The sequence below is a fragment of the Nymphalis io genome, chromosome 2 (assembly GCF_905147045.1).
Source record: "Nymphalis io chromosome 2, ilAglIoxx1.1, whole genome shotgun sequence".
Lineage (NCBI taxonomy): Eukaryota > Metazoa > Arthropoda > Insecta > Lepidoptera > Nymphalidae > Nymphalis > Nymphalis io.
The window spans coordinates 11,882,181-11,909,045 of NC_065889.1; the positions used below are offsets into that span (position 1 = coordinate 11,882,181).

General features: G+C 32.5%; 1 protein-coding gene across 3 annotated transcripts in view; it reads right to left on the reverse strand.

Annotated features, from left to right (window-relative positions):
• Nucleotides 1-26,865, reverse strand: part of LOC126776308 (adenylyl cyclase 78C) — an 86,443-nt gene that overhangs the window by 23,052 nt on the left and 36,526 nt on the right. For all 3 annotated transcript variants that reach the window (XM_050498746.1, XM_050498727.1, XM_050498737.1), the window contains one exon: nt 10,886-10,947. In XM_050498746.1, the coding sequence (XP_050354703.1) occupies nt 10,886-10,936 (51 nt within the window). In that variant the 5' untranslated portion in view covers nt 10,937-10,947. The remainder of the gene's footprint in view (nt 1-10,885; nt 10,948-26,865) is intronic.

The following is a 26,865-nucleotide window of genomic DNA, read 5'->3' on the forward strand; positions in this document are numbered from 1 at the left end:
AAGATCTGTCGAACAAGTAAGAGACCTGTCTAACAATAATAAAGTAAGAAATTTGTAATTTTTTTTCTTAATTATATAGACCTTTGTTGTCTGAGAATAAATGATTATTATTATTATTATTAAAATTCATTAACACAAATAATATAACATAGAAATACATAAAAATATATTGTATACATTCTCACTTGTCTTATAAAACACAAATTTAATTTAATTACGTATAAAAACATAATTTAGCACACAGATTATTAAGGGAGTTTTCCAAGAAACTTTCGTCTTAAATGTAAAATTAATTTGTAATTAATTGAATCGTTTAAAGCGCTCATTGCTCGCTCTTTGTCAGGTCTTGATTAGATCTAAGATCTATCACAATGGAGCAGATATTTCACTGCTTCTATACCGTTTATTACCTGTGAACTACTTGCTGTGTTCTAAAACTGTTTGACAGTACTCAAAGTTTTAACAAATGAAATGGTAAAGCACTTCAAAATATATTTAATATCCGTCGAGAAAAGTAACAGATTTTTTAAACTCACTCACTCTTATGAACGATAAATGTATATAGTTAATAAAACACGTATATTTTAAAAGTAATTTAATATTCTATTGATAAATAAACGCATATTGTAACTACACTTACTAATTAGAAGTTTAGTTTGAGTTTAAAGTGAGTGGATATGCAAATACTCGTTACTTTGACTACGGAACGAAGAGTATTGTCAACAGCGCGCCCTTTGCCCTATTTCAGCCCGAGCGGTACCAAACCCCGAATACCAAACAACATCATTTACTTGCTACAAGCCTCCACCTCGCTTGTATTGCTTTGAGACTATTTATAATCATTTAGCTCCCACGATATTCTTATACCTTCGTGTTTTTAAATAAATACACACAAATTAATCCCAAATTACATATAATTATTTATCATTGTTATAATATGTTTTAAAAGTTAATCGCGATAAATTATTTGAAATCAAAGTATAATAATAATAATCAACGATAAAATTTAATAAACAATGTTTGGCATTGGTACTATGTAACATGAATCAAATTATCTTGGGAACATGAATTGAGAACCTCCTTCTTTTTTTAAGTCGATTAAAAGTCCGCGAAACCTATGTTTTGGTTGGCTATTGTTCTGTGTATATAACAGATTTGAAAAAAAAAGTTTAAAATGAAATGTGGTCGAACTGACTTGCGTCAACACAAAATTAAACGTATGAATATACATAATTAGCTAATTTTCGTCGATAAAGGTTTCTAATGCATTATCGAATTTTATGATATTAATTTTATATTGAGATGAATTAGTCTTTAGAATATTCCTAATTGACTTTGGTAAATAATTCCAAAGTCGAACGATAGAAAGATTCGGATAAAAAACTAACTAAAAACTAACTAAAATTAAAAATTAAAAAAAAAACAGATGCGGAATATTAAGTAAAGTTCACTGGTGGTAGGGCTATGTGCATTCACGCGCTCTAACCACTCGGCTCAGACATACATATTATGTGCTATTTTCAATATTTATAGCTCGGAATAGAGCATGATATATCACGTCATCGGTAGTAGGATTTTGTGCAACCCACTTACCAGATATTCTACCGCAAAATAGCAGTTCTATTCCGGCTTGAAGGGTAAGTGAGCCAGTGTAATAACAGACAAAAAGGACATAACATCTTAGTTCCAAAGGTTGGTGGCGCATTGGCGATGTAAGCGATGGTTAACATTTGTTACAATGCTAATGTCTATGGGCGTTGGTGACCACTTACTATTCGGTGGTCCATAAGCTCGTCCGCCTACCTATTCCGATTAAAAAAACAAATTCATATAAGGACGAAGTATTCTATTATGCTAATAACATGATTACTATATAATATTAGTAAAAGTTAAACGACGGAATAAGACGAGAAACGAGTAATGAGTTGTTAAATTATAGCTTCAACAAATCGGTGTTCACTTTAATTGAGACGTACTATTCTGTTTGAACAAACTCGAAACTCAACGCAGAATACAATTATAGATAACGACCGTAAGTTGAACATTTCACTTTTTTTTATAAATATCTATTAAGGTCTTTTAAGCATAAATAAATTAAAGCATAATTAAATATAGCTAAATGCCCCAGGTTGACCACAGTAAATGCATGAGCTTTGAGGCAATATACATATCCATAGTTCGTAGTGGTCAAACGTACAAAATAAATACGCATTTGAAGAACTAATAGCTTGTATTTCGGTGATCTATTTGGAGACAAAGCTGTATTCGTACAAAGAAAAACAGAAAATGAATTAGTAATAATATAATTACGTATGTTTATAAAAAGCATTGAAACATCTGTAGGTACTCGTAACATTACAATTTACGTGACGTTTAAAAAAGGTTTTTAAAACCGTTACGATCTGATCGTCCGTTCATTCTTTTTTTTTTTATTAAGTGCGCATTTTTTTCAATATTCTTTTCAGTGTCTGTAATTATGATATGTACTATACATGTATTAAAAACACTCACAGATAAGCGAGTCCATTTTGCCCAGTGGCTGGAATATGTTAATCTTAACAAAAGATTTCAGCTTCGAATTCGGGGAATCACCGATGAGTTTTCATGAAGTTAATTTGTGCTTAAAATTTTTATTGTACTTGGCGATGGGAAACATTGTTAGAAAATGTGTCGAATAAAGTTCTACCACATTTGTATCCAACCAACCAATCAACTCTCATTTGAGGAACGTGTTGGATTAAGTTCCAACTGTTTAGAGTAATGGAAGGCCTTTGCCCAACATTGAGGCATTTGCATTAACGTTTACCTAAAATAATGTGACGGTCATTGATTTCCATCGTTGACAATCATTATTTTTCATTTGCGTAAACAGATAAATATATTTTAATAAACCAATCGCGTGAGAGATATCGTATTAGCCTGACAGTGGCACGCACACATAATTTATCTCGTAGCATGATGGATGGATTCCTCATTGCGGAATCGATCAACATTCGCGCATCACTAAACACTGTTCACGATTCACGGACCTGTATACTAATGCTATGACGTTAAGCTACAAGATAATATTTTGATTACAGATATATTTAGTGAATCGGCCGTGAATATTAGTTAAGATAATCGATTCTCAATGTCTATTGGCATGTCTTTTGAATGTCATTGGCTTTAGAATGATTCTTCATTTCAATTTTGATTTCTTGTTGGTTTTTTTTATTAATATCTGTGTGCTTCCATTGTAGAAGCAAATGTTTTGAAACAATTTTATTTTGTGTGTTCGTGTTGCGTATACTTTATACTTCGTATTTCGTTGTCATATATTAATAAAATAATAAGAAAATATAATTATTATATATTACTATGGATATCGGGAACGTACAGTACTACGCTCTTGTCTATTATTTACCTACACCTTTTCTTATTTGTAAACTAGAAATAATTAAAAAGTTTGAAATTTTAACATTTTTTTTATTATTTAAAAGTTTAAAGCAAATGAACAAATATGTCCTTTAAACTATTTACTTAATTTAAATTAATATCTTGGGAGTTACGGTCTACATTAAATTCTCGCGCAAGATTAAAAATTATGCTATTGGCCAACGGTGCAGTAGCGAAGTAGCCGGCGCAAAAATTTCGTATGTACTATGTTTATCACAGATTCTACAGCCAAACAGCTATATTTAGTATTGTTGTGTTCAGGTTTCTACAGCCGCAAGGGACATAACAAGTTAGTTCGTAAATTTGGTAGCGCGATGTAAGGAATGGTTAATATTTTTATAGTGCCAATGAATGTGGGTGGTTGTGACCAGGTACCTATTATAATAAATAAAACCATAACGAACCATCTATTTCAAAAGGTCAGTCTCATAATCTGTATAATAACTAAACACATGAAAAAATACATAGGGCGAATGCTATATGCATAAATATTATTACACAAAAACCCTAGCACTTTACTACATGGCTGAATAGAGCGATTGGCGAATGTTTGTGCCTGATTGATTAAAAAATGCACGGGATTAAATCCTTATTTTAACTGTACGAAGTCGGGACGGCAGCTAGTATATCATAAATAGGCCACCTGTTGGCCCATACACTTATTATACTAGCCCATAAGTGTGCACTATCGCCCATAGAGTTTGCCTTAGAACTTACATCCAATGCGCCACAAAACCTGGGAACAGATGTTAAGCCCCTTTTGCCTGTAGTAACACTGGCTCACTCACCCTTCCAATCGGAAAACAACAATTCAAAGTTTTATTCCGTAATCCGTAACAGTATGTGAATGTCCCACTGCTGGGCTAAAGGCCTCCTCTCCTCTTTTTGAGGAGAAGGTTTGGAGCTTATTCCACCACGCTGCTCCAATGCGGGTTGGTAGAATTCACATGTGGCAGAATTTCAGTGAAATTAGACACATGCAGGTTTCCTCACGATGTTTTCCTTCACCGTAAAGCACGAGATGAATTATAATCACAAATTAAGCACATGAAAATTCAGTGGTGCTTGCCCGGGTTTGAACCCACGATCATCGGTTATGATTCACGCGTTCTTACCACAGGGCCATATCGGCTTCAAGTTCAAGTTAAAGTTTTGTTATTTAGAGGTAAATATGTGTGATGAGTGGGTGGTACTTACCCGTACAGGCTTACAAAAAACCGTACTACTAAGTAAGTATATATTTTTATTAATTTTCAATCACGACTTCGTTACTACTTTGGCTAAATAGTCTAAGTTATTTATTAGCCCATATAACCCCGTCGATCCAGCGCTCCAACGTGAAACCAATAAACACATTTGCGTAATATTGGTGGCGATTAGAAAAAAAATCGTCTATGTTATGAAACAGATGGACAAGGTCACTAAGATGTAGTGCTTAATCCATTAGACGATTCCGCTTTATACACAAACGTTAACTCGTCTGTGACACCACACTAAATCGGCTTCCACGTCCGTAGCCTAGGTTAATGGGCTGTCAATAATACTTCCAATAGACACGAGCACTGGTAGTTTTAATTAAAACTGTCCAAGCTAAAATAAACTCTAAGCTTTCTTAATTAAGAACGAAAATGATGAATGCCGTGCACAAACATATTTGTGAGTAGACATTTTATGTGCATTTAACATGTTGACATCTTCAACTGACCAGAAACTGGTTCTATGAAGGGTTCCTTTTTATATACATTTATAGACGACCATTAACCGTCCATTACTATCTAGTCTACTTGAGTTTTTAGAAAATAAATTCACGGATTATTTTATAAGCTTTTTTTGATATAAAGATATTTTGATATTATTGCATTAAAAAAATACACATGTTTGAATATATTTCAATAAATTTCATTGTGAATTTCGTTTACACCAGTTTAAGTTGAGCATACTTCTTGTAAATTCGCAGAAACGGTATTATTCACATTGGTCACAGAGCTCTGTATAAATCCGCTTGGGTGGGTACTAAATAGTCAGCTATAGTACCACTAAACAGCAAATCAAATAAAAAAAATTTTTTTAAAAAAATTTAATGGTTGGGCTTTGTGCAAGCTCGTCTGGGTAGGTACCACCCACTCATCAGATATTCTACCGCAAAACAGCAATAGTTATATTATTGTGTTTCGGTTTGAAGGGTCAGTGAACCAGTGTAATTACAGGCACAAGGGACATAACATCTTAGTTCCCAAGGTTGGTGGCGCATTGACATTTCTTACAATGCCAATGTCTATGGTCGTCGCCTACCTATTATATAATAAAAAAAGATAAACTATTATCCAGTTTGAATGGTAAAGGACCCAGTGAATCTATCTTCTTGGCATAAGAAGTCGATAATATATTATATTTCCTACAATACTTTTGTATTTTGGCAAAGTTGCCACTTACCATCAGGTCGACCGTTTGGTCGACGGTCGAATAAAAAAAATATATCGGTGAGACGATAAAACGTAACTGAAATACATACACAAATCGTAAATCTTAAACAGCCGAATTCATTTAATGGTTACACGCTGAGAAGCTCGCGGTGGCCAAGATTTTATTTCTCATAAAATGGATAATGAACCAAAACGTTTAAGACAAGAAAAGAGCTTACGTGACTATAAAAGTATGACCATAGTGTACAACTATTCTATTTAAAAAGCGTTTGCTAAGTTTTACATAGGTTTATATATAACCTTGATTTTATACCGATCGTTACCCTATTTTTGTGTATATTTTATAGCCTATTCAACAAACATTTTTATAAAAGTTTTATTAAATTTTCTGTCTAATATAATCTATTGCGATAATTAAGCAAAGATAAGAAAATACATAAAAGCTATGTAATTGAATTGAGATTTTATGTAATAAGACCTTTTTGGTAATTGAGGGGCTCGAAAATTTTATACGACAATAATAAGCAAATGCCGTGCTTGCTACCTTTAATGTTTGACCCTGATATTTTCATAATTATATAAACGATTTTATTTTAGTCTGATCAATGCGCTAGATTTTTGAGGAGAATAGTGTGATGACTGGTACCTTGGTAGGTCCAAGGTCCAAATTATTTTTTAGCTTTTAGTACATTCTCTACATCATTTAATTTTTTTTTTACTTATTTTTTATTTTCAAGTTTTTATTTTTATGACAGCGGTAACCTTAGATTTTAAATTCGTCATAGCTTACAGTATTCTATTATTTATTATTATTTATTAGTCAAGCCCTTTCATTTAATACACATATTATTATTATTATTATTATTATATATTAGGGGTATTTGTGAAAAAATATGAAATCCACACTATTGTAGCGGCGGCCATCTTGGATTTACAATGATACAAAATGTATTAAATTATATTGTCATCAGAACTTAAGGTGTGTGTCAAATTTCAGAACAGTCTGTCAAGAGAGTAAAATTTCAATTACTAAATTTGACCCAAACAAATAAATAAACAAACAAATAGGGCAAGCTAAATAAAACCGTTTAAAATGGTGATTAAATTCTCTTTGACACAATTTTGGGCATCTAGTTGCGTTGTTCAGTCAATTAAAGGTCTTTAACTCTTTATAATGTAGTGTTGAAATATGTTTTTAATATTATGAGGTATTGCAATGGTCCATTCTATAGTGCGAGTAATTATTGAATAGTACTATTCAGCTTATTTAACAGAAGTGATTTTAAATTGGAACAAACACCTTTAATTTTACATAAATGTGTTGTATACCTGTGTGTCCTTCGAGAAGAACATTATGTCGGACGTAATTTAATTATGCAACTCGGCTATATGAATATCAACCGGCATCAGAAAAAGCTTGGTGAAATAATTTCTAAACCTTTTCTTTAAGAAGACACTGATGCAGATATTGTATTAAATACTTTTTCGAAATAACTTCATTAACAAAATCGCGGTAGGCTGGTAGCCTTTGACCGCGATTAAAAAACAGTGTAAAAAAAGCATAGAAAAGCTGTTAATGTCTAGTGGCTACTATTTTTTGGTTTTCATAGTGAGGTCAATTACAACAAAAAAAAAATGATATCATGAAATTGTACTTACTATTTGTAGTTTTACTTTGAAGATATATATATATTTATATATATATATATATATATTTTCGTTCATTCATAGCACGTACTCATCTTATCTTATCGTATACTATTATAAAAGTGTAAATTATCTATTTGTTCGTGCATCACGCAAAATCAACTAAATCGATTATCGATTAGGCTTAAAAACTTGAATGTAATATCACGTTATAGCGGTGGGTGCCATTGATATAACAATAGAATCTTTAATGAAAAGTACACGTAGGGTACATAATTTTTATTTATCTTAACTATTCCTGTAAATTGCATTGGCTATACATCAAACCGCTACACATACTATTGTAGCTGGCCCTTTCTAAAAACTCTACGTGCAGAGTCGTTTAAAGATCCGTCCGTTAATATCGCCCTCCGCTCTTATCTACAGAGGGAAAACCCGCGGTACACGTGGGACCGATGCGTTATCAAGTAAGCTTAGGATTGCCAGATGGTCAAGATTTGTCTGGTTTCAGAGTCCGACAAGACTTAAAAAGTTGTGGGACACTGAATTATAGTGTAAATTGTTTAATTTCTTTTTCTGCATTCTACTAGAGTCCAAATTGGTGGTATCGTTATATTCCGATACATGTACACCGAAAAATTAAGTGTACTTTAATTAGTTTTTTTGGAAATTTTGTTGTAATTTTAATTTAAAAAAACCCAAGTTTCGGTATTTATCTCTCATTTTAAAATTTTGCCCAGACATTTTAGTTTTCCTATCTGGCAGCCCTTAACAAGCTTGTGCACAGGCATGAGTAACATGGGTTTAAGTGTTCATAATTTTAAAATTATTAACAATTATATATATCATCTATCGATAAATAAAGTAATTTAGATAAATAAGAATCGCATTTAGAAAAAAATGGATTTATTGTAATAGCTGTAAAATAGAAAGTTAAAAAAAAAAACTCGTTAAATTGTCGTTATTCACGACAAGACAGCCTTTGGTTTTTGGTCGCATTATTTTTGCGCCATGAGCCCTTAGCCTATGTTTATCTTAAACTTTGTTTCGTGACAGCATTGCAGCAAGCCGGCGTGACCGCTGAACACCTAAATCTTGTTTTAATTGCGCTTTAATACTGGAACGGGTGTTCGCTAAATGTTCAATGTCCGCATTTCCGCAGCCATGACCGTATTACGTCAACCATATTGTTTGATACGATTGCAGACTAATATACTGTAACGTCGAATAAACTATTTAAATATTAAAACAGTTTTTTAATATCTATTTTTAACATGCTTTTTTATTTACATAAGAAATATTTATTTGCGATTCCATAATAAAAATATTAGTAATTTATGGACAAAAATTCATTCGTACACTTATTGTTATTTATTTTTCTAGCAGGGCATTGCGGTTCAATTGTAACAAAAGAAATGAACATCTGGTATACATCATCGAAACGTGTCGCTACAAATTACGTTATCCTAATAGGTTTTAAGGTTATCTGAATTTAATAAATAATCTAAATATATATATATTATTAATTTTAATAATATTAATAATTTTATATTTTTTACAGAACAAAAAATATAATAAATTATTTTATCACTAACAAAACCTTCCCCGTTTTTGATACCTACTTTTTTTTTTAAACTTGAATAACGCTATTAATATTTTCTGTGACAATCGCTCTAAATACTATCAATTGCTTATAATATGAGCGGAATAGCATCATAGCTACAAAACAGCCCGTCTTGTAGCTATGATGCTATTCCGTTGGGAATAATCTTTTAGAAACTTTATTATTTGCTAGCTGCTACGCGCAGTATCAACCGCGTAAAGCGTTACTCCTCTCCCTTGGGTAGCGTGTTATATGAATATAGCCTTGTTCAATAAATTGGCTATGTAACGCAAAAAGTTTTTTTACAAATCAGACTGGTAGATCCTCATATACACTAAATATGCTTGATAACTAAAAGTTTTACGAAGAATTCGATTGTATTGGTACACTTAAAAGCGTTTAAATAGAACAGCTCTTAACCTATTAACTGTTGTTTGTTAACAGACGTATCGGGGTGAAGGCGACTAAGCAAGTAACTCGGCGGCACTTAACTTGAGCAAATAGAAAACTGTTGAGATTCTTTAGTCCTCTTTACTTTATTTCGTTTTTCTTTGTTGCAACCAGTGCTTCTTAAATATACGTGAGCCATTGTGTCCTGAGCTTAGTTTGCTCGGATATAAAGATTGCAATTGTAAATTAAAGACGTGTCACATCGTATCCCTGAATATCGTCGTACATCGTTATCGTGTTAAAACCCAGTAATTAAAAAGAGACTGAGAAATAAGGTTCTTTGTACACAATGACCTCTTACTCTACTTGTTACAACGTTAAACACAATGGAATTTAAAATATTATGTCGCTTGTATCTATAATACACTGACTTACTCAGCATTGACACATGTACACGATGATACAAATTATTTAATAAGTTATGCAATTAGGTATTGTATAAAACTCGTAAATTTGACTACCTCGTTGGTCTAGTGGCTAGATGTACGGCCGCTGACCCGGAGGTCCTGGGTTCAATTCCCAGTAGCAGCCCGGGGTGTGGAAGTTGGAAGTGTGTACACTCCTATGCCTCGGAAAGCACGTAAAGCCGTTGGTCCTGCGCCTGAACTCGGTCGTATCGGATTACCATCCCATCGGATTATGAGAGCTAGGAAATAGAGAGTGCAACTGTGTTTGCGCACACAATTGTGCACTATTATATCTCCTGCGCAGTTGGGTAATCTCTCTTGAGATTGGCCGCCGTGGGTGAAATCGGTCTGGGGGACCTTATTGTATAAAAATAAGTATTATGTAATAAACTATAAATTGAGACACCATTCGCACAAACATATAAAGACATAATACTAACTTAATGCATTTATAATCCGCCTAGCACAATATCTAGGCAAGCAACTTGGGTGAGTGAATTCTTTTGGAATGGTATATATATTATTTTATTGAAAATAAGGTTTTTTAAACATAAATAAGTTTTGTAATAAAATTTATTGCTGTTAAATGGTACATTAACTCTTGGGTGGAATGAATACACCCGGATTAGCTTACCACATATATCCTTTCTTTTTTTAATATACAGATATTGATAAGTATTTGTGTTGTAAAATAAAAAATATTATACACGAATAACATTATAATTGAAGCTACAAATAAACTTTAAATTATAACAGTTATGTTAAATGAAAAGTTATTTTTTTATTTCTTTATATAATAATTATAATTAACGTCATAAATAATTTTAATATTAACAATAAGATTACGTAGATGTTTTAATCCTTCGGTAAAACTGACGAAATTGGCAATGGAGTATAAGAATATTACGTTATTTACTTACTGCGTCTGTCCCGGAACATTTAGTATTAAAATTGACGTTTGTATCAGCCATCTTCCTTAACCCTGAAACAATAATGAAAAATTAAAAAAAAGTAAATAACACGTTTTTATACAATATTTCTACATAATCCAGTATAAAGGGCAACACTGAATTGTACTCGGGTTCATTCTTTGTGCGCCGTTTGCTTGTGTCGGTCATAATTTTTGGGACAGTACATGTAGTGAATAAATGTTAGATTTGTTAGCGGTGTGTTATACTAATTGAGTTATAATATTTCAATTTATTATTATATATGTTTCCAATCCGAATTGTTACAATATATCAAAATAATAATAATAATAAATTGTTCTCTCGTTATGACATACATATATGTGGCATTTTAATTCATACATGTTTTCTCACGATGTTTCACCACTGAGCATGTGATTAATTAATACGTTAATCACTCAAAACTGTCCCGGATTCAAACCCACTAACTTTAGTTACGATCCACTTCCTATTTATTTGAATAAATTGTTACAGCGAGAAAATCAGTCATAAATTTAACATGTCGACAAAAACTGTCAAAACTTTTAAGATAAAGTTAACTTGGCATAGATAAAGTTTATGATTGATGAAGCATGTCATCTGATCGATATACTATTTTCCCTGATATTAATCGACTTTAAAGAAGGGAAGAGATTATATTTTTGAGGCGTAACTATTTATTATTTTTGTGGGTGACGCTGGTTATATTATTCTTAATGCATTTCCATAATATTATATACAGGACATCATTTTCGGTAATATTATATCTTGACATAAATAAACAAAAACTAAGCAGCTCAGTACGTTTTCTCCTCTCTTTGCTAAATGATTATTATTTTGTTTGGAAGTTATTGATGAACTTTAGTGTTTATGAAAAAAATTACGAAATAAGAACATTCATATTATATATTTTTATTATATAATATTTAATTGATTTTGGTTCATCATGACTAATTTTAACGGAATTTCGACCACTAGCCGAATACTATTTTTGATAAACTTATTAGAAGAAAAAAAAGACATAGGTGTCCTTCTTTGTTATATTTAAAATATAAAGTACAGGTATTTACTATTATATATAGTATAAATATAGTATTTTTTTTATTTTTAACTTTATAATCGGATTTCAAACTTAATACAAACTCAAAATTCATCATATATTAAGTTACAAATACTTATTAATTGTCAAATTAAAAATTAAAAAACAAAATACCCTGAGCTGAGAAGGAACTGCGAAAGGTAAGCGGCGGGTTTCTTTGTCATTTATGTTATCGCTTAACTTTATTTGAATATAATAAAAAAAAACAAAGAGAAGACAGTTTCATTCCCAAGGTTGCGAATACCTAATTATATAAAAACCTTTTACCCAAAAAAGTTCCTTTACTTATTTTTAAATTCAGCAATATTTTTAATCTGTCTCTCAGACAGACAGAGACTTAGAACGTCAGAGATAAACAGATTATTAAAAATGCATAGATTTGATAAACAAAATTCTATGCCAAGTTGAATAACGTCGTAAGAACGTGCTTAAGTTTAAAAAGTCGGCCTTTATAATGCGAAAGTAGCCCCGTTCAAGTGGACAACGACCGCTTTAAGTCATTTATCAGTTGTCTAAATTGAGACAGATGGGTTTGTTGATTTTTTTTAATTGCAAACTTGCGTGATTTCCACAATACTTTAAGTGCCTTGTTAACAAGCTTTGTTTGATATTGTTTATTAAATATCACCTTTTTATCAATCGATTTTTTTTTACATTTTCTGTGATGTTTTGACGAAGATTTCGTTTGTGTTGAATATAATTAACTTATTAATATCACGCCATATACATAATACCAAATATTATTATAATTGATTATGTCATCGCAGGAAAAATGGAAAACTTGTAAGGTTAACTGTAACTTGTAAGGTTAACTGATACTGACAGCCTCGTGGGAGCCATACCAGAGTAGATAACAGATGTTGCAGCCTGTGGGTGTCATAAAAGCCGACTAAGGATTTAAACGCATCAATTGCGCTTGTACGCGTCTCAACCACCCGTATGATAACAAAACAAATCCACTAGAAAATACATTCTCAAGGTGGGTTGGGCATAGGCAGGCGATCGGTCCTAACACGCCGTTCTAGTTCACACACTGCGTCTTATAAATATCAAACCTTTGAATAGAATTTATATAAACACACACACATCCACACAGATAAATTATCCTAAAAACAGAATCAAATACTCCTCAATTTAATCCACCACTAAATTTTCATGTGCAGCGTGGTGGAGTAACCTCCAAAACTTTATTCTCAAAAGAGTGGAGGCCTAAACCCAACAATATGCAATAAATGCAATGCAACAAACTAGCAACACACTTGCGTGTAGATTTGTATCATTGAAGTAATGTGATGCAATTGCATTGTTGACGAGCGTCAATACCTCAGTGTGGGCGAAGCTGATGGGGGAACGCTTTATGTAGCTATATTTCCACTGTCTTTGATCGATCGTTTGTTTATCGTCAGTTATTTTTGTAATATAAAGTAGAATAATAATCTAATTCCATTTACTGATATGCTTAGATAATATGCCGTGTGATTCCGTCAGAGTCGTGTCTATACTGTTGACGTTTGGGTAGTTGCGTCGTCTGGAGTCGATCCTGGGTGTAATGAGGTCATACACACCATAAGAAAGCATTGTCATCGGAACTGAATCAACATGTAATGATGCCAGTTAACGTATGAATTTACTTCAATATTAATTATTAATATTCTGTATTGCTAAAATGAGTAATATCGCTTTAAATATCCAATATATTTTCTTTTATCTCATAAAAAACGTAATCTTGAAAATAACACCTCAATAATGTTATAAGTCTTTATAATATAACAGCACAGCTACATTATAATATCACATCTCGTAAATAATGTATTTTATAAGATTGACATCAAAAGACAGCTTACAAACAAACTCATTTGAGTAAATTGAGGAGAGCCATTATGGCAGAGACAGGCAGTTTGCGTTTGACATTCGTAATTTAGTTGAAACTACGTATTCATTGCGGGTTTCAATAAAAGCTCTCGCGTACAGTTTTCTTTTAAAAACACTTTTCATGACATGTTTGCGAGGAACATTGTATACGAGAAAATGTACGTCATTAAATACACTTTGCAAGCGAACAAACAATGGCGACTTAAATAAGTATATAAAGATATTAATTAAAAAAATCCAATTTATAAATCATAACCGTGTGAATTTATGTCAAGAGTGCTAGCAACATTTCTCCTTTGAATCTAAATTCGCTCTTCTGGATAAGCCCTTTGTCACCGATGAAAGTAATAAGACGGGTTATTTTATTTCAGTTTTTACACTATTACTTTAAGTTCCAAGTGTTTCAACTGCAAACGGAACAAATATATAAATTCGAATAAGAAGCGAAAATTTATGCCGTTTGTTCTCTTCAGCATTTGCCAGGTTGGCTCCAGCTTTAACATTCTTACCCAGTCTAAACGTAATTGTAAAGTTTCTAAAGGGGAACTTTAATAACAATTTTAATCAACAACTTAAAACAAAATCAATTATATTGTGTCGATAAATGCGAGTAAATGTTAGTTTGGCATATTTGCCATAACTATTCAAATATTGACAACAATTGAATATTCAAACCGCTTTTCAGTCTACTATAATTGTAATTACCGAAGGCTGTGTAAATAAAAGTATTGGATCTATTTTCATTGACGCCATTATATTCGCGCCATGTTTTATCGTAATGTGTTGCGTCAGTTAAATGTTTTTATAGACGAAGAAAATAATAAATGTAAACAAGTTTACGTTATGTTGATTCGCAGATGCCCTTGTTTTTTCGTGTATATAATATAGGTTCATAATTTGTATTATATATTTTGAATTCGCATACTAAAATTCAAATACATTTGTATTAATAAAATGTTTTAAGATAATGTGATTTTGTTGCTAGTAGTTAAATTAAAACAAATGTCAGCGTTTATGTATTATAAAACAAATAAAAGCAACTCCTTTAATTTTCATTTATTAATATATTTATTGTAAAACCATTGACGTTAGGTTATTTTTATTATTTTCTTTTACTTAGAATAATTCAATTTAAGAACGATGCGTAGATACAGCGACGTTTCACGCGACATCTGTCTTCGTTTAGTTATATTGTAGACATATATATTTAAACAAAACTAATAACCACTTAACCTTAGAATTCACTGGAAACTCACAACATACGGTAATAAAACATTTCATTATATAAAATATACTTTGACATTAAATATGAATATGCTTCTCTTTACAGTTTACATAAATTAGTACTTTGTTAATTATAGTTTTTGGAATAATAATAAACAATAGTCAACCACTTCTATTAATTTGTCGGTACGTCGTTACGTATAATTGCTCTTTGGAGAGTAATAAAGCCTTATACTTGGAGTTGAGAGCCTTTTTAGTCGATTGACTCAGTTATAGGTTAATTTATTTTCTAAGCTGTATTAGATTTTTGTCACTTACTCTACAGCTAAATCATATTCTAAATACACCTAGATTTGAATAAAACGCTTGCCAAATAGTAAAAAAAAACAATCGACACATGGTATTTAGCCAAACTACATAACTAAGTTTCACTTGACCTGCCTCTTTTACTACTCGTACTGAAAAATCTCAAAAGTATTTTCTAAGCTTTCTATTTTATGCAGCAGCTGGGGAATATACGTACATATGTATGAATACTATATAAAAAAATCTAATGATTTTAGTGTGATTTTCTTTGTTGATAACTATAAATTCACATTATGATAGCGGGTGAGCCAGCTGCGTAGTGTGTCTCATAGCAATCAACCCAGGTGACCGACCATCCCTCGTTAGCATATTCATGATTGATTATAACTTTCCGCATACATTTGCCGCAAACGAACTCAACTGTCAATGCGAGCTCATTAATGTCGCTTCACGGGTCGAATACATTTTTTTTTCTTCTTTTTTACACAAGCTAACTTTATGTTCAGATAAAATTTTCGTACGTAAATTTGGTACGTGTATTTTTCTTATTTTTTAATGGACACTAAAATTAACATATTGTTAAATTATAATTATGTTAGATATTTAATAGAGTTAAAACTTTTTGTGCTGTTAATAATGAATATATTGTTAAAAACAAAAATACATTTTATTTTAAGCTAGTTTTCGCTCGGTGACTTCACCCGCGTAATTGGGGAGGGGTTAGGTGTTCGGTATAAAAAGTGTCCTATGTCCATCCTTAGGTTTCAAGCTTGCTTTATATCAAATTTCACCCAAATCTGTTCAATAGTTTAGCCGTGAAATCCTTACTGACAGACAGGGTTAATTTTGTATGTATAATATTAGTTTAGATAGAATATTCAAATCGAATTTAGAAGTTACCTCACCGCGAGCTACAATTTGTACGCAATAGACTATACTTAATCTAATTTCTATGTCAATTTCGGTATTATGTTAACATACTATATACATAATACTAAAACATGAAAATAAAATTAATATTTAAATTAGAAAAAAAAGATCAATCGCTTTTACGAATACTTATACTATCTTATACTTTGTCTCGCTCACTCTCGTGGGCAACAATATTAACTGCCCAGCCAATAAAAATAACACGACTAGGAACCACTCGGTATGATGTAAGAACGGATTTTTAAAATATAGCGAGAAATGGAATCGCGTCTATTTACATACACTTCAAAGACTTTGTTTGTTCAAAAGAATCGTGGGTATTATCTACCTAAGACTACGTATGTACGTTTGTATGCACACAGCTTTTCCAGTAAGGGCTATAAATATAAATTTATACAATAACGGTATGAGTTTATGATGATTATCTTTATTATTCGTTGCCTTGCTGGTTATTACCGGTAGTCGTTTTCTTTACAACGGCGTTCATATTTACAATTTAACTTCAGTTTAAGATCCATAGTTTCAAAGCGATAATTCTATGAGCTCATTTTACTGCTAGAATTTGCTCGTTTACGATAGAATTACTTCTTTATTATAGCTTAATCCTAGTGATAGCTAAGACGAAATTGGAATCTTTATTGCCCATAAATTGTGAAATAGGCCCTGAGGATAGGACATGCTGTAAACAAAACACTATTTTTAGAGATGCGTATTTAATGGAGATCAGATTGTGGTAATTAAAGTTGAAAATATAACTTTTTTTATCACTTTAACCAAAGTAACTTGTTTAAAAAAAAATCAAATACAAAATGTAATAATAATATTATGTTCATCGATTGAAGTCTCAATAATTCGAAGGCCTGATTTTACTGCCGCTAATGCCGTAATGGTTATTTTAATATTTTAGTTATTATAAGGCTGCAGATTCCGAGCATTTGAGTTAAAACTTCGAGTATGACTGATACAAAGTTATTGGGTTTTATGTCCTGAAATTCTTAATAGTAGCTCAGAGTCTGGGAGTGGGCAGTTTACAGTACCGTCACGGAATTCAAAGAAAAAGTCAAAATCTTTATTCAACATAGAAACATTACACCTAGTTATTGATTGTCAAGATGTCTAACACTATTTCAAAAAAACACTTCAGACAAAATTACTTAAAGCCGTTGGTCCTGCACCTCAACTCTTTCCGATTGTGTTGGATTATGAGAGTCCACTTGTGTATGTGCACATATTTTTGCACTACAATATGTCGCGCATAGTTGGCTAGTCTCAATAGCCACCAATGGCCGAAATCAGTCAGGAGGATGATTAGCTCAAATGCGTGCAGGCTAATAGCAATGTGTAAGACGCAAAGTTCGATGACCTGACCTTAGGTTTATTGTGGTACGCATTCGCAATACAAGTACATTTCTGTTTTAGTACATAATAAAAAGTCTAGCTTTTATAAAATAATGTTTATGCATTACCGTAACTTACAAAAATAACGGTTATTTTGGTAAATTCCATCTACAGCAATAAGTGTTTTTGTGAATTTTGAGGTTTTGTTCAGCAATGAATATTTACATATTTTCTTTTTGAACTAAGTTCTCAATGCACACCCACTCTCTATTTGTCATATTAAGCCTTTCAGGACATCCATGAATGATAATATCCTGGGACATTTTTCACAAACGGCCATCTGATCCCAAATTAAGCTTGTACAAAGCTTGTGCTATGGAAACCAGACAACTGATATACTAAATATACTACTTTTCTTTTGTAAATACATACTTATATAGATAATTACACCCAGACTCAGGACAAACAGACATGTTCATGCGCACAAATGTCTGTCCTGGGTGGGAATCGAACCCACAACCTTCGGCGTGAAAAACAAGTGTTCTACCAACCACGCCAACCGGCTCGTCATGATAGATGTGTGGAATAGTCTTGGACGCTTTTGAAATACCAACTACCAAGAATTTTGAAATATTATAATAACGGCAATGGTTATAATGTCATAGATTTATAATTTGATCTGGGCGATTATATAATTTTTTTTTCCACAATTTTCGTGATAACATTTTCCAGACTCAACTCAACACTGGCTCAACGATTCAACAACCAATTTAGATGCTAGCAATAGTATTCAATATTATTACTAAGTACAATTAGCAGCTCATAATTAACATTTCAAAAGTAAATTTCCTTATTTTTTTATAAATGTGAAAAAATAGAAAAAAAACGAGCTCTCAATAGAATTGACTCTGTCTATTATGAAAAGAACAACCCATTAATAATCCTGTAAATACTGGATTTGCTACATGGGAGCGAAACTGAAAAGGCATTTCCTCAAACAGTCTTCAGCAAACTGTACCTTTTTAGTAGCAGCAGTAGCGTCAAAAACTCGGATGTCTTGCAAATGATTAATTTTGTTGAAATTAATTAGTACATTATATATAACATTTTCCCAACTACCTCTAGAAAAAATACCGAGTCAAATCTAATAAAGATCGACTGTAGCAATTTATTTAAAGATTTTATTTCGATAGGTTTTAAGCACAGTTACTTTCTCCGATTTAATCTAATTTTACCTTTAACTTAACCGTACCGCTCGTGTTAGAAGTAGGAAAACAAAACACACAAATGTAAAAATGCAACTTATTTTATTATATCTTTTTTTATCATATTATTTTAGTCCATTGATATTGACAGCTTAACAAGTATATCATTCGTAAGGATAGGATAATAAGAAGTGATGATGCTCAACAATTGTTGAAATGTTGGTACTAACCCAGGTGGGATTCCAAATAATCCAAACCAGGTGGGATGCTCATAATATCGTATATTTGCTTTATTTACCGAATGTGAGAGCAACGAACCCTTCGTTATTCAGCCGGGTATTGTTTATGGATAATAAAAACGATCATTATGTATTTTGGTACACTCCGTTGACTTGTGAATATTACTGCCATCCTTTACCTATGAAGCAAAGTTCAGGATAGTAAAATAGAGTATTTAGTAAGATACAATTTCAAGATATTATATGCTAATTTGCACATATTCAGTAGCTTTTCGAAAGAGCATATTTTTTGTATATTTATCGATATATTTACCTTTCAAAAAGGAATATTGAACACAAATTGAGCACATATTGAGCACAAAAAATTATTTTAGAGCTTGCATGGATTTGAAGCCGCGGTCGTTGGTCACGATTCATGTGTTCGTAGAACAATTTCTGTCCTGATATAAAATTTAAGTATTGTTTATTTATGTGTATAATTTCTTTTTAAATTATTTACCGAGTGCTTTGATCACAAGGCTTTTGTAACCCACAGTCTGTTTTCGTGTTTCTTCCTATTATCTCGTTAGCTGTGAAGTCATAAAAACGTTTTTTTTTATAATTTATGTATACATTCTTTTTTTTGAGTTCTACCCGCAAGATTATCACTGTATATTATAAACAGTCCCCCGCCGCGTTTGTCTGTCGGAACGCAATAAACTTAAAAACCACCAAACGAATTGTCATACAGTTTTTACCAATGAACGAATTGATTCATGAGGAATGTTTAGGTGTATAATTCATTAAAATTTTTGGATAAATTGGCTAATATACAACGGTGATGGTTTAAGCTATCGGGAAAACTCATGTCGACGGGGAGCTTTACTGGTGTTCACCGCGTACAATAAAATTATAGGCATTACGACATAAACTTTTTATGTAGATCTTTATTTTAGCCGTGCGACGCTAGGTTCTCTAGTCTAGACTTTTAAAAAATTAAATCTCAAAACTTTTTATTTTTTAATTTATGATTACATAATAACAATCTGATTGAATTAAATTGAGTTATGTAACGGTAAATCATCCTCATGTGCCATTTAATTCTTTAACTACTTCGGTTGATTGAGGCGAAAATAATAAGAAAATCAAGTTAAACAATTATTTTTTTTCGACAGCGACTTATTTCTATGATAAGACAAATTATTTGAAATTATAACATGATAAAATTGCTATAAATTCGTATTTATATCAATTTATTATTTATATTATAAAAGAAAATGCTCAAGGAAAATGTTAGAATGAATCGGCATCTTTGATATAGGCTCCGAGCCCTTAGCAACAGTTTGATTTTAATATACGTTTCTACAAACCTGACTTTCATAAATATTATCACTAGTAACTTTCACTGTTAGCTCTTGTAGCCGACGCTCTTTATTATGACCAAGTATCTCTTTTAAAGAATACGTTTTATTTAACATATATATTATATAATTTCCGTCCTTAACAACCTGTGAACTTCCCCCTGCTGGGCTAAAAGCCTCTTCTCCCTTTTTGAGATGAAGGTTTTTGGAGCTTATTCCACCACGCTTCTCCAGTGCGAGTTGGTGGAATATACATGTAGCAGAATTTCAGTAAAATTAGACACATGCAGGTTTCCACGCGATGTTTTCCTTCACCGTCAAGCACGAGATGAATTATAATTACAAATTAAGCACATGAAAATTCGGTGGCAAACCCGGGCAGGGTTTGAACCCACGATCATCGGTTAAGATTCACGCGTTCTTACCATTGGGCCATCTCGGCCTATTATAATTATATTTTTTTATTAAATTCTTACCATCTTTAAAAATATTTAATACTATTATTATGTATAAAATTGTCAGTTTTAATATTGCAGGTTATTTAATTGGTAATATATACGCAAAACGCTAACCTAACCTCAATTTTTTTTTTATAAAAAAACATGTCAAAAGATGTCTTAATATGAGTGGCTTCTCTTAATATTGATACTAACTAAATTATACTGTCGTGGAATGATTGTGATATGACATCATTTATTAGCCTTCTTAACAGTCGTAATTACCGCAAGAGTGGCGGCCTGGCGGCCCCAAGATTCCACAATTTTATAGCCATAACGTAGGTTTCCAAACGCGGCTATCTCCAACCTTCGAATGAGGTTTTTATTATTGCCACAAAAAAATCTACCGTCTCGACTTTGTATATTAAAAACTATTTATCAAAACCACCTACACGTTTTTCATTATGTAAAAATTTATATTTATCAAAATTTATTGTTACACATTTTTTTTACCAAATCTCTACAATATATAATTAACATTTTCAATTAACTTTGAGCACATCATTTCTCTGAGCAAAGAGATTTTAGCGTCACACTTAAGATGTAATTAATTAAGCGACTGAAAAGCTTGTTATGAACTGTTTCATTTTAAGATGGTATTTCTCTTAAAGACTAGTTAACTATAAAATTATATTTAATTAATAAAATCAGTACCTACTCTACTCGTAGTAATTAATAAGAATATTTTATTTAAAGCACTCCATTTGACAGAAAAAATATAGTTTGTGTGATTGGTTCATCCATTCATTCATTATTTTGCCTTCATTAATGTTATTGGCAATTTTATTGTAAGTCGGTAAAGTAATAATAATTTAATTCCCAATAACTAAGTAGCAAGCTATTCCAGATGATCTTATGAGATTAAAAGTTAATACTTTTTTATATTATGTTCATATAACTTTTTTGAAGAGTTCAAACACAAACAGACTACGCCGCTACAAAAAGCGCGTTCTTTTAGAAGAAGAGTTTGAAATCAAAGACTTTGACTAACACTATGGATTTACTGAAAAATCCAACTATAAACTTTTAAGATTCGATTTCATGAAACTTATACTGTACCATACTTTGTGATGACTTACGATTCATTTCTTTGAAAAGTTTCAGTCTTGCTCAATTTTCACATAAATTATGAAAGAAAAATATTCAAACGAAAAATACAAGCTACGACGTTGACATTTCAAAGAGAAAGATACAGTATCATATTATAATAGAAATAAATGACATAAATTATTTTATTTGCTTTGAAATGAGCATAAACTCGTCGTGAAACACATTGTGACACGAGATGGAAAAAATATTATGTTATAATATAATTTTTTGCGTAATAAATGTTTTTTTAACGTTACATAAAGACGCACTGAAAATTGACCTCGAAATTATACTCTTGATAAGCCAAAGGCTTAAAAAATTTAAATACATTTTTTGGTTCAGATAATGATATGAAAATCTTTTTGAGAAGAAAGCTTGAAGCTTTCTCGTATCAAACAAGTTGCCTTACGAATAACAAATCCTTTACAATTATTATTATTATTATTATTATTACAACGTAAAAAAAGCATTCATATAAAACCTTTATTGTGAAACAATATTAAGATATAGAGCCAACAATTGCAACCCGTGAGTTGGTGGAACTCCAATGCCTGGATGGATCTGAGACATGTTTCAGAATTTCATCCGAAACGTGCAGGTTTGTTCAGTTGAATCATGTCAAAGTAAAAGTCCAAAATCTTTATATTGAATAAATTAGAAGCTTTACACTTACTTATTGACTGTCATAAATCTACCACCGATTCGGAAATAAACACCTCAGACCTGAGGAGACCCGGCGAAAGAAACTCAGTGGGATTTTTATTTATATCTCATTTTTTACAATGATACGTAATATACAATAATATACGATTGTATTTGTTTTTATTTAAAATGTTCTAGAGGCAATCGTTTCATTCCCAAGGTGTGTAATCAACTAAAAAGTCGTTGGTTGTGTAATCCTTTATTAACACATAAGCGTTCCTTAACGATTCTTTTAAATTTCACGATTGAATATTTTTGATAGTTTTCTGGTACAATATATATGTTCTACATACATACATTTTTGAGATAAGACGCAAGCGGCGATGGGTATGGCATGTTTACAAGATAATAATATTGCCATATAAAAAACAATTTAATTGAAAACTTAAACATAATAAGTATCACAGTCTGGATCGTAAAATGCATAGTAAAGAAACAAAACGACTACATTCATTTAATACGTCTGTCTCGATAATAAATTGCTGGATCGTTTATGATGTTTAACATTTACGTCTATAAACGCGCCCAATAAAAGGTCACCTGGCGCCCTTAAAAATTCAATAATAGCTTTTAAGCTTAATATCATTCTACGGCAATTATTTTATAACGTAATTTTTGATATAAAATTGTTAGTTGGACGGACAAATGGGCCACGTGATGGTAAGGGGTCACAACGAGCTGTTGGCGCGGTAAGAAATTTTATTTCTCACATCGCCAATGCTACTAACCTTGGGAACTAATATTTTATGTCCATTGTGCCTCTGGTAGAATATGTGATAAGTGGGTGGTACCTATAAATAGGTAGTAACCCAAAAGGACTTTCACAAAGCCTTATCACTAAGTATTTTATTATTAAGAAACTATTTTTTATAAAAAAAAATTAAAATATGTGCAAATCGTGACCGCATGGAATGAAGGAAATTTACTGGTGGTAGAGCTTTGTGCAAGCTCGTCTGGGTAGGTACCACCCACTCATCAGATATTCTACCGCAAAACAGCAATACTTGATATTGTTGTGTTCCGGTTTGAAGGGTGAGTGAGCCAGTGTAATTACAGGCACAAGGGACATAAAATCTTAGTTCCCAAGGTTGGTGGCGCATTGGATATGTAAGCGATGGTTGACATTTCTTACAATGCCAATGTCTAAGAGCGTTGGTGACCACTTACCATCAGGTGGCCCATATGCTCGTCCGCCTTCCTATTCTATAAAAAAAAAAAAAAAAGGTTTTTTTGTGTATCAACAAGAGTTAACTAGGAATATATATAGTAATAGATTGTAAATACTATCTCTCTCTCTCTCTCTACCTTGATTTACAAATAATGTTGGTTGCCTGGAGAAGATCTATATGTAGTGATAAGGTCACCAAAGTTGTATGCTACTCATATTTGGGTGGTATCCATGGTTTTGTTTTTTTTTCGTTGTTGTGTACAATAAAGTAAAGTAAATAATTTGGTACTTGTGTTTATCAGTAAGCGCAATAGGTTTTTCATTCTATAATATAATAATAATAATTACTCTATGCTATAAATATCTTATCTTCGGCCAGTGTCTTTCTAAGGACAAAGAAAACCTAAATAATATTGAATGTATGAGTAAAACGAATTAAAGGCGACAATGACACCCCATAGCGTTAATCATCGTATGGTCGCCGACCGCCCGTCGCCGTCTTCACTAATTGTTACTTGCTCACATTGATAATATTTATATTAATTACTTGTGCAAGCGACTTCGTTCGTGTGTGAATGGAGATACAATGATACGAGTAGGTATTACTACTAAATGAACGGTAAATGTTCATTATGTTATAACTATGGCTTAACTTACATTATTTATCAAGGCTGCCGTGTGCCCGATAGTTTTACCCATCGCAATGTTTCAGTAGTAGTACTACAATAACAGCCTGTTAATATCCCACTCCTAGGCTAAAGCCTCATCTCTCTTTTGAGGAGATGATTTTGAGCTTATTCCACCACGTTGCTCTAATGTGGGTTGATAGAAGACACCCGTGGCAGAAAATCAATGAAATTAGACACATGCAGGTTCCCTCACGATGTTTTCCTTCACCGTATAGCACGAGATGAATTATTAACACAAATTATGCACATGAAAATTCAGTGTCAGAGCCTATATGAATTTGAATCGGAAATTCTTTGTGCGCCTTGAAGGTGAGCTCGGCTCGTATGTCGTGACGGCAAACGTCAAGCCTATCCGCCGCCCCTTTCTACTCTCGTATGTGTATGGCGCTTAAACTGTACACTTCGTTGCTATATATATATATAAAGACGAGCCGGTTGGCGTGGTTGGTAGATACTTGCCTTTCACGCCGAAGGTTGTGGGTTCGATTCCCACCCAGGACAGACTGTTATATCAGTTGTCTGGTTTCCATAGCACAAGCTCTGCTTAATCTGCGATTAGATGGCCGTGTGTGAATAATGTCCCAGGATTAGTGTTACAGAGTACATATATTTTTTTAATTAATATGTAAAACATTTTTATGTTATTAACGAAATTCGATGTCTTTATTCATTTTACTTCATACATATTTATTGCTTTTTTAAATTTTAAATTGATGTGATAAACAAATACAACTAAAACGATAACGAAACACATTTCTAACTACAAAAATTTTCATCTCCCATTCAAATTTTCATCGCCTATTTGAACCATTGGCATTTTTGAAAAGACTCATACAAATTATTATAATTGCATTCTCTATTAAATCCACTAAGGGATAGAATATACAAAAATCCAAAGTGCTCACCTTTTTTTTTTATAAGCACCGGGATGGCAAATGACTCTACTCCACCTGATGGTAAGTGGTAGTAGAGTCCAAACGCGACGACGGCCAGTACAGTCGGGAAGAATGTTCTGTACTAGCCGTCACCGCCTTGCCGGCCCGCAAGATGCCTCTTCACGCCTCGTTTGAAGGAACCCGGGTTGTAAGAGGAGGGGAACACGTGAGCTGGTAAGGAATTCCATTTTTTGGTAGTGCGGCAAAGAAAGGAGTTGCCAAATTTCTTTGTGCGCGATGGAATTGATGTCACAGTTAGGCGGTGACATCGAGAACCAGCTCGCGTGGACTTAAGAAGGAAGGGGGAAGCAGGAATTAGAGAGAATAATTCCTCAGAGTACTCGCCGTGATACAGTCGATAGAAAGCGCTCAGAACTGCTATCTCGCGACGCAATTGTAAAGGTTCAAGGGTGTTTGTGACCTTTACGTCGCCAATAATGCGTACTGCACGTCGCTGCAACCGGTCCAAGGCCTCCAGTAGGTACTTAGCGGAGCCATCCCAAAGGTGCGAGCAATATTCAACGCAAGACCGTACCTGTGTTTTGTATAACGAGCACAGTTGTTGTGGCGTGAAAAAACGTCGCACCTTGTTCAAAACTCCTAAAAACAGTTTCCGTGAAGCTGTTTTTATAATTGCCTCGATGTAATCCCCTGGACTAAGATCGCAGCGAACATCCATCCCCAGCATGGCGATTTTGCTTTGTATCGTTAGCGGTGTGCCACAGAGGGAGGGAAGCCTCCCTCACCTACTTTATTATAGCTTTAAATAATGTCAGTCAGTCAATTTAAGTGTTATTAAGTATATTCACGACGTATTTCGGTAGAACAATTGCTTAAAACATCACTTTATTATGAAGGATAATAGAGCGGTTGCGTTGAAATCGGTATCGTGTTTTAACAATTCCTTATCCATTCTCTGAGTACACGAAAAAGAAAATCGTTAGAAAATAAGGTAAGCGTGTTTACAACGTAGTCATTAACTTAACTACGACGAACTGATGTACTTGTTTTTCTATACATGATTTTCAAAATAAATAAAAAATTTGAGCAATACATGTTTGATTTTGATTATGATCTTGCGTTATATAAGCATAGTATATACTATTCATTCAAAGAGGCTATTCTATTATTCTGCAGTTATTTATTCTCACAAGAAAATCGAAAACATTAATTATTCTAATTTTATCGAAGTTTATTTATTGATCAATAAAAGTAACGATTCACATTAAGCATGTTTTTGTATGGTAAAATAAAATTGCGTTTCATATGAAGTATGCTTTTGTAAGAAAAAACTTTATTTTATTCATAATTTAAGACTAT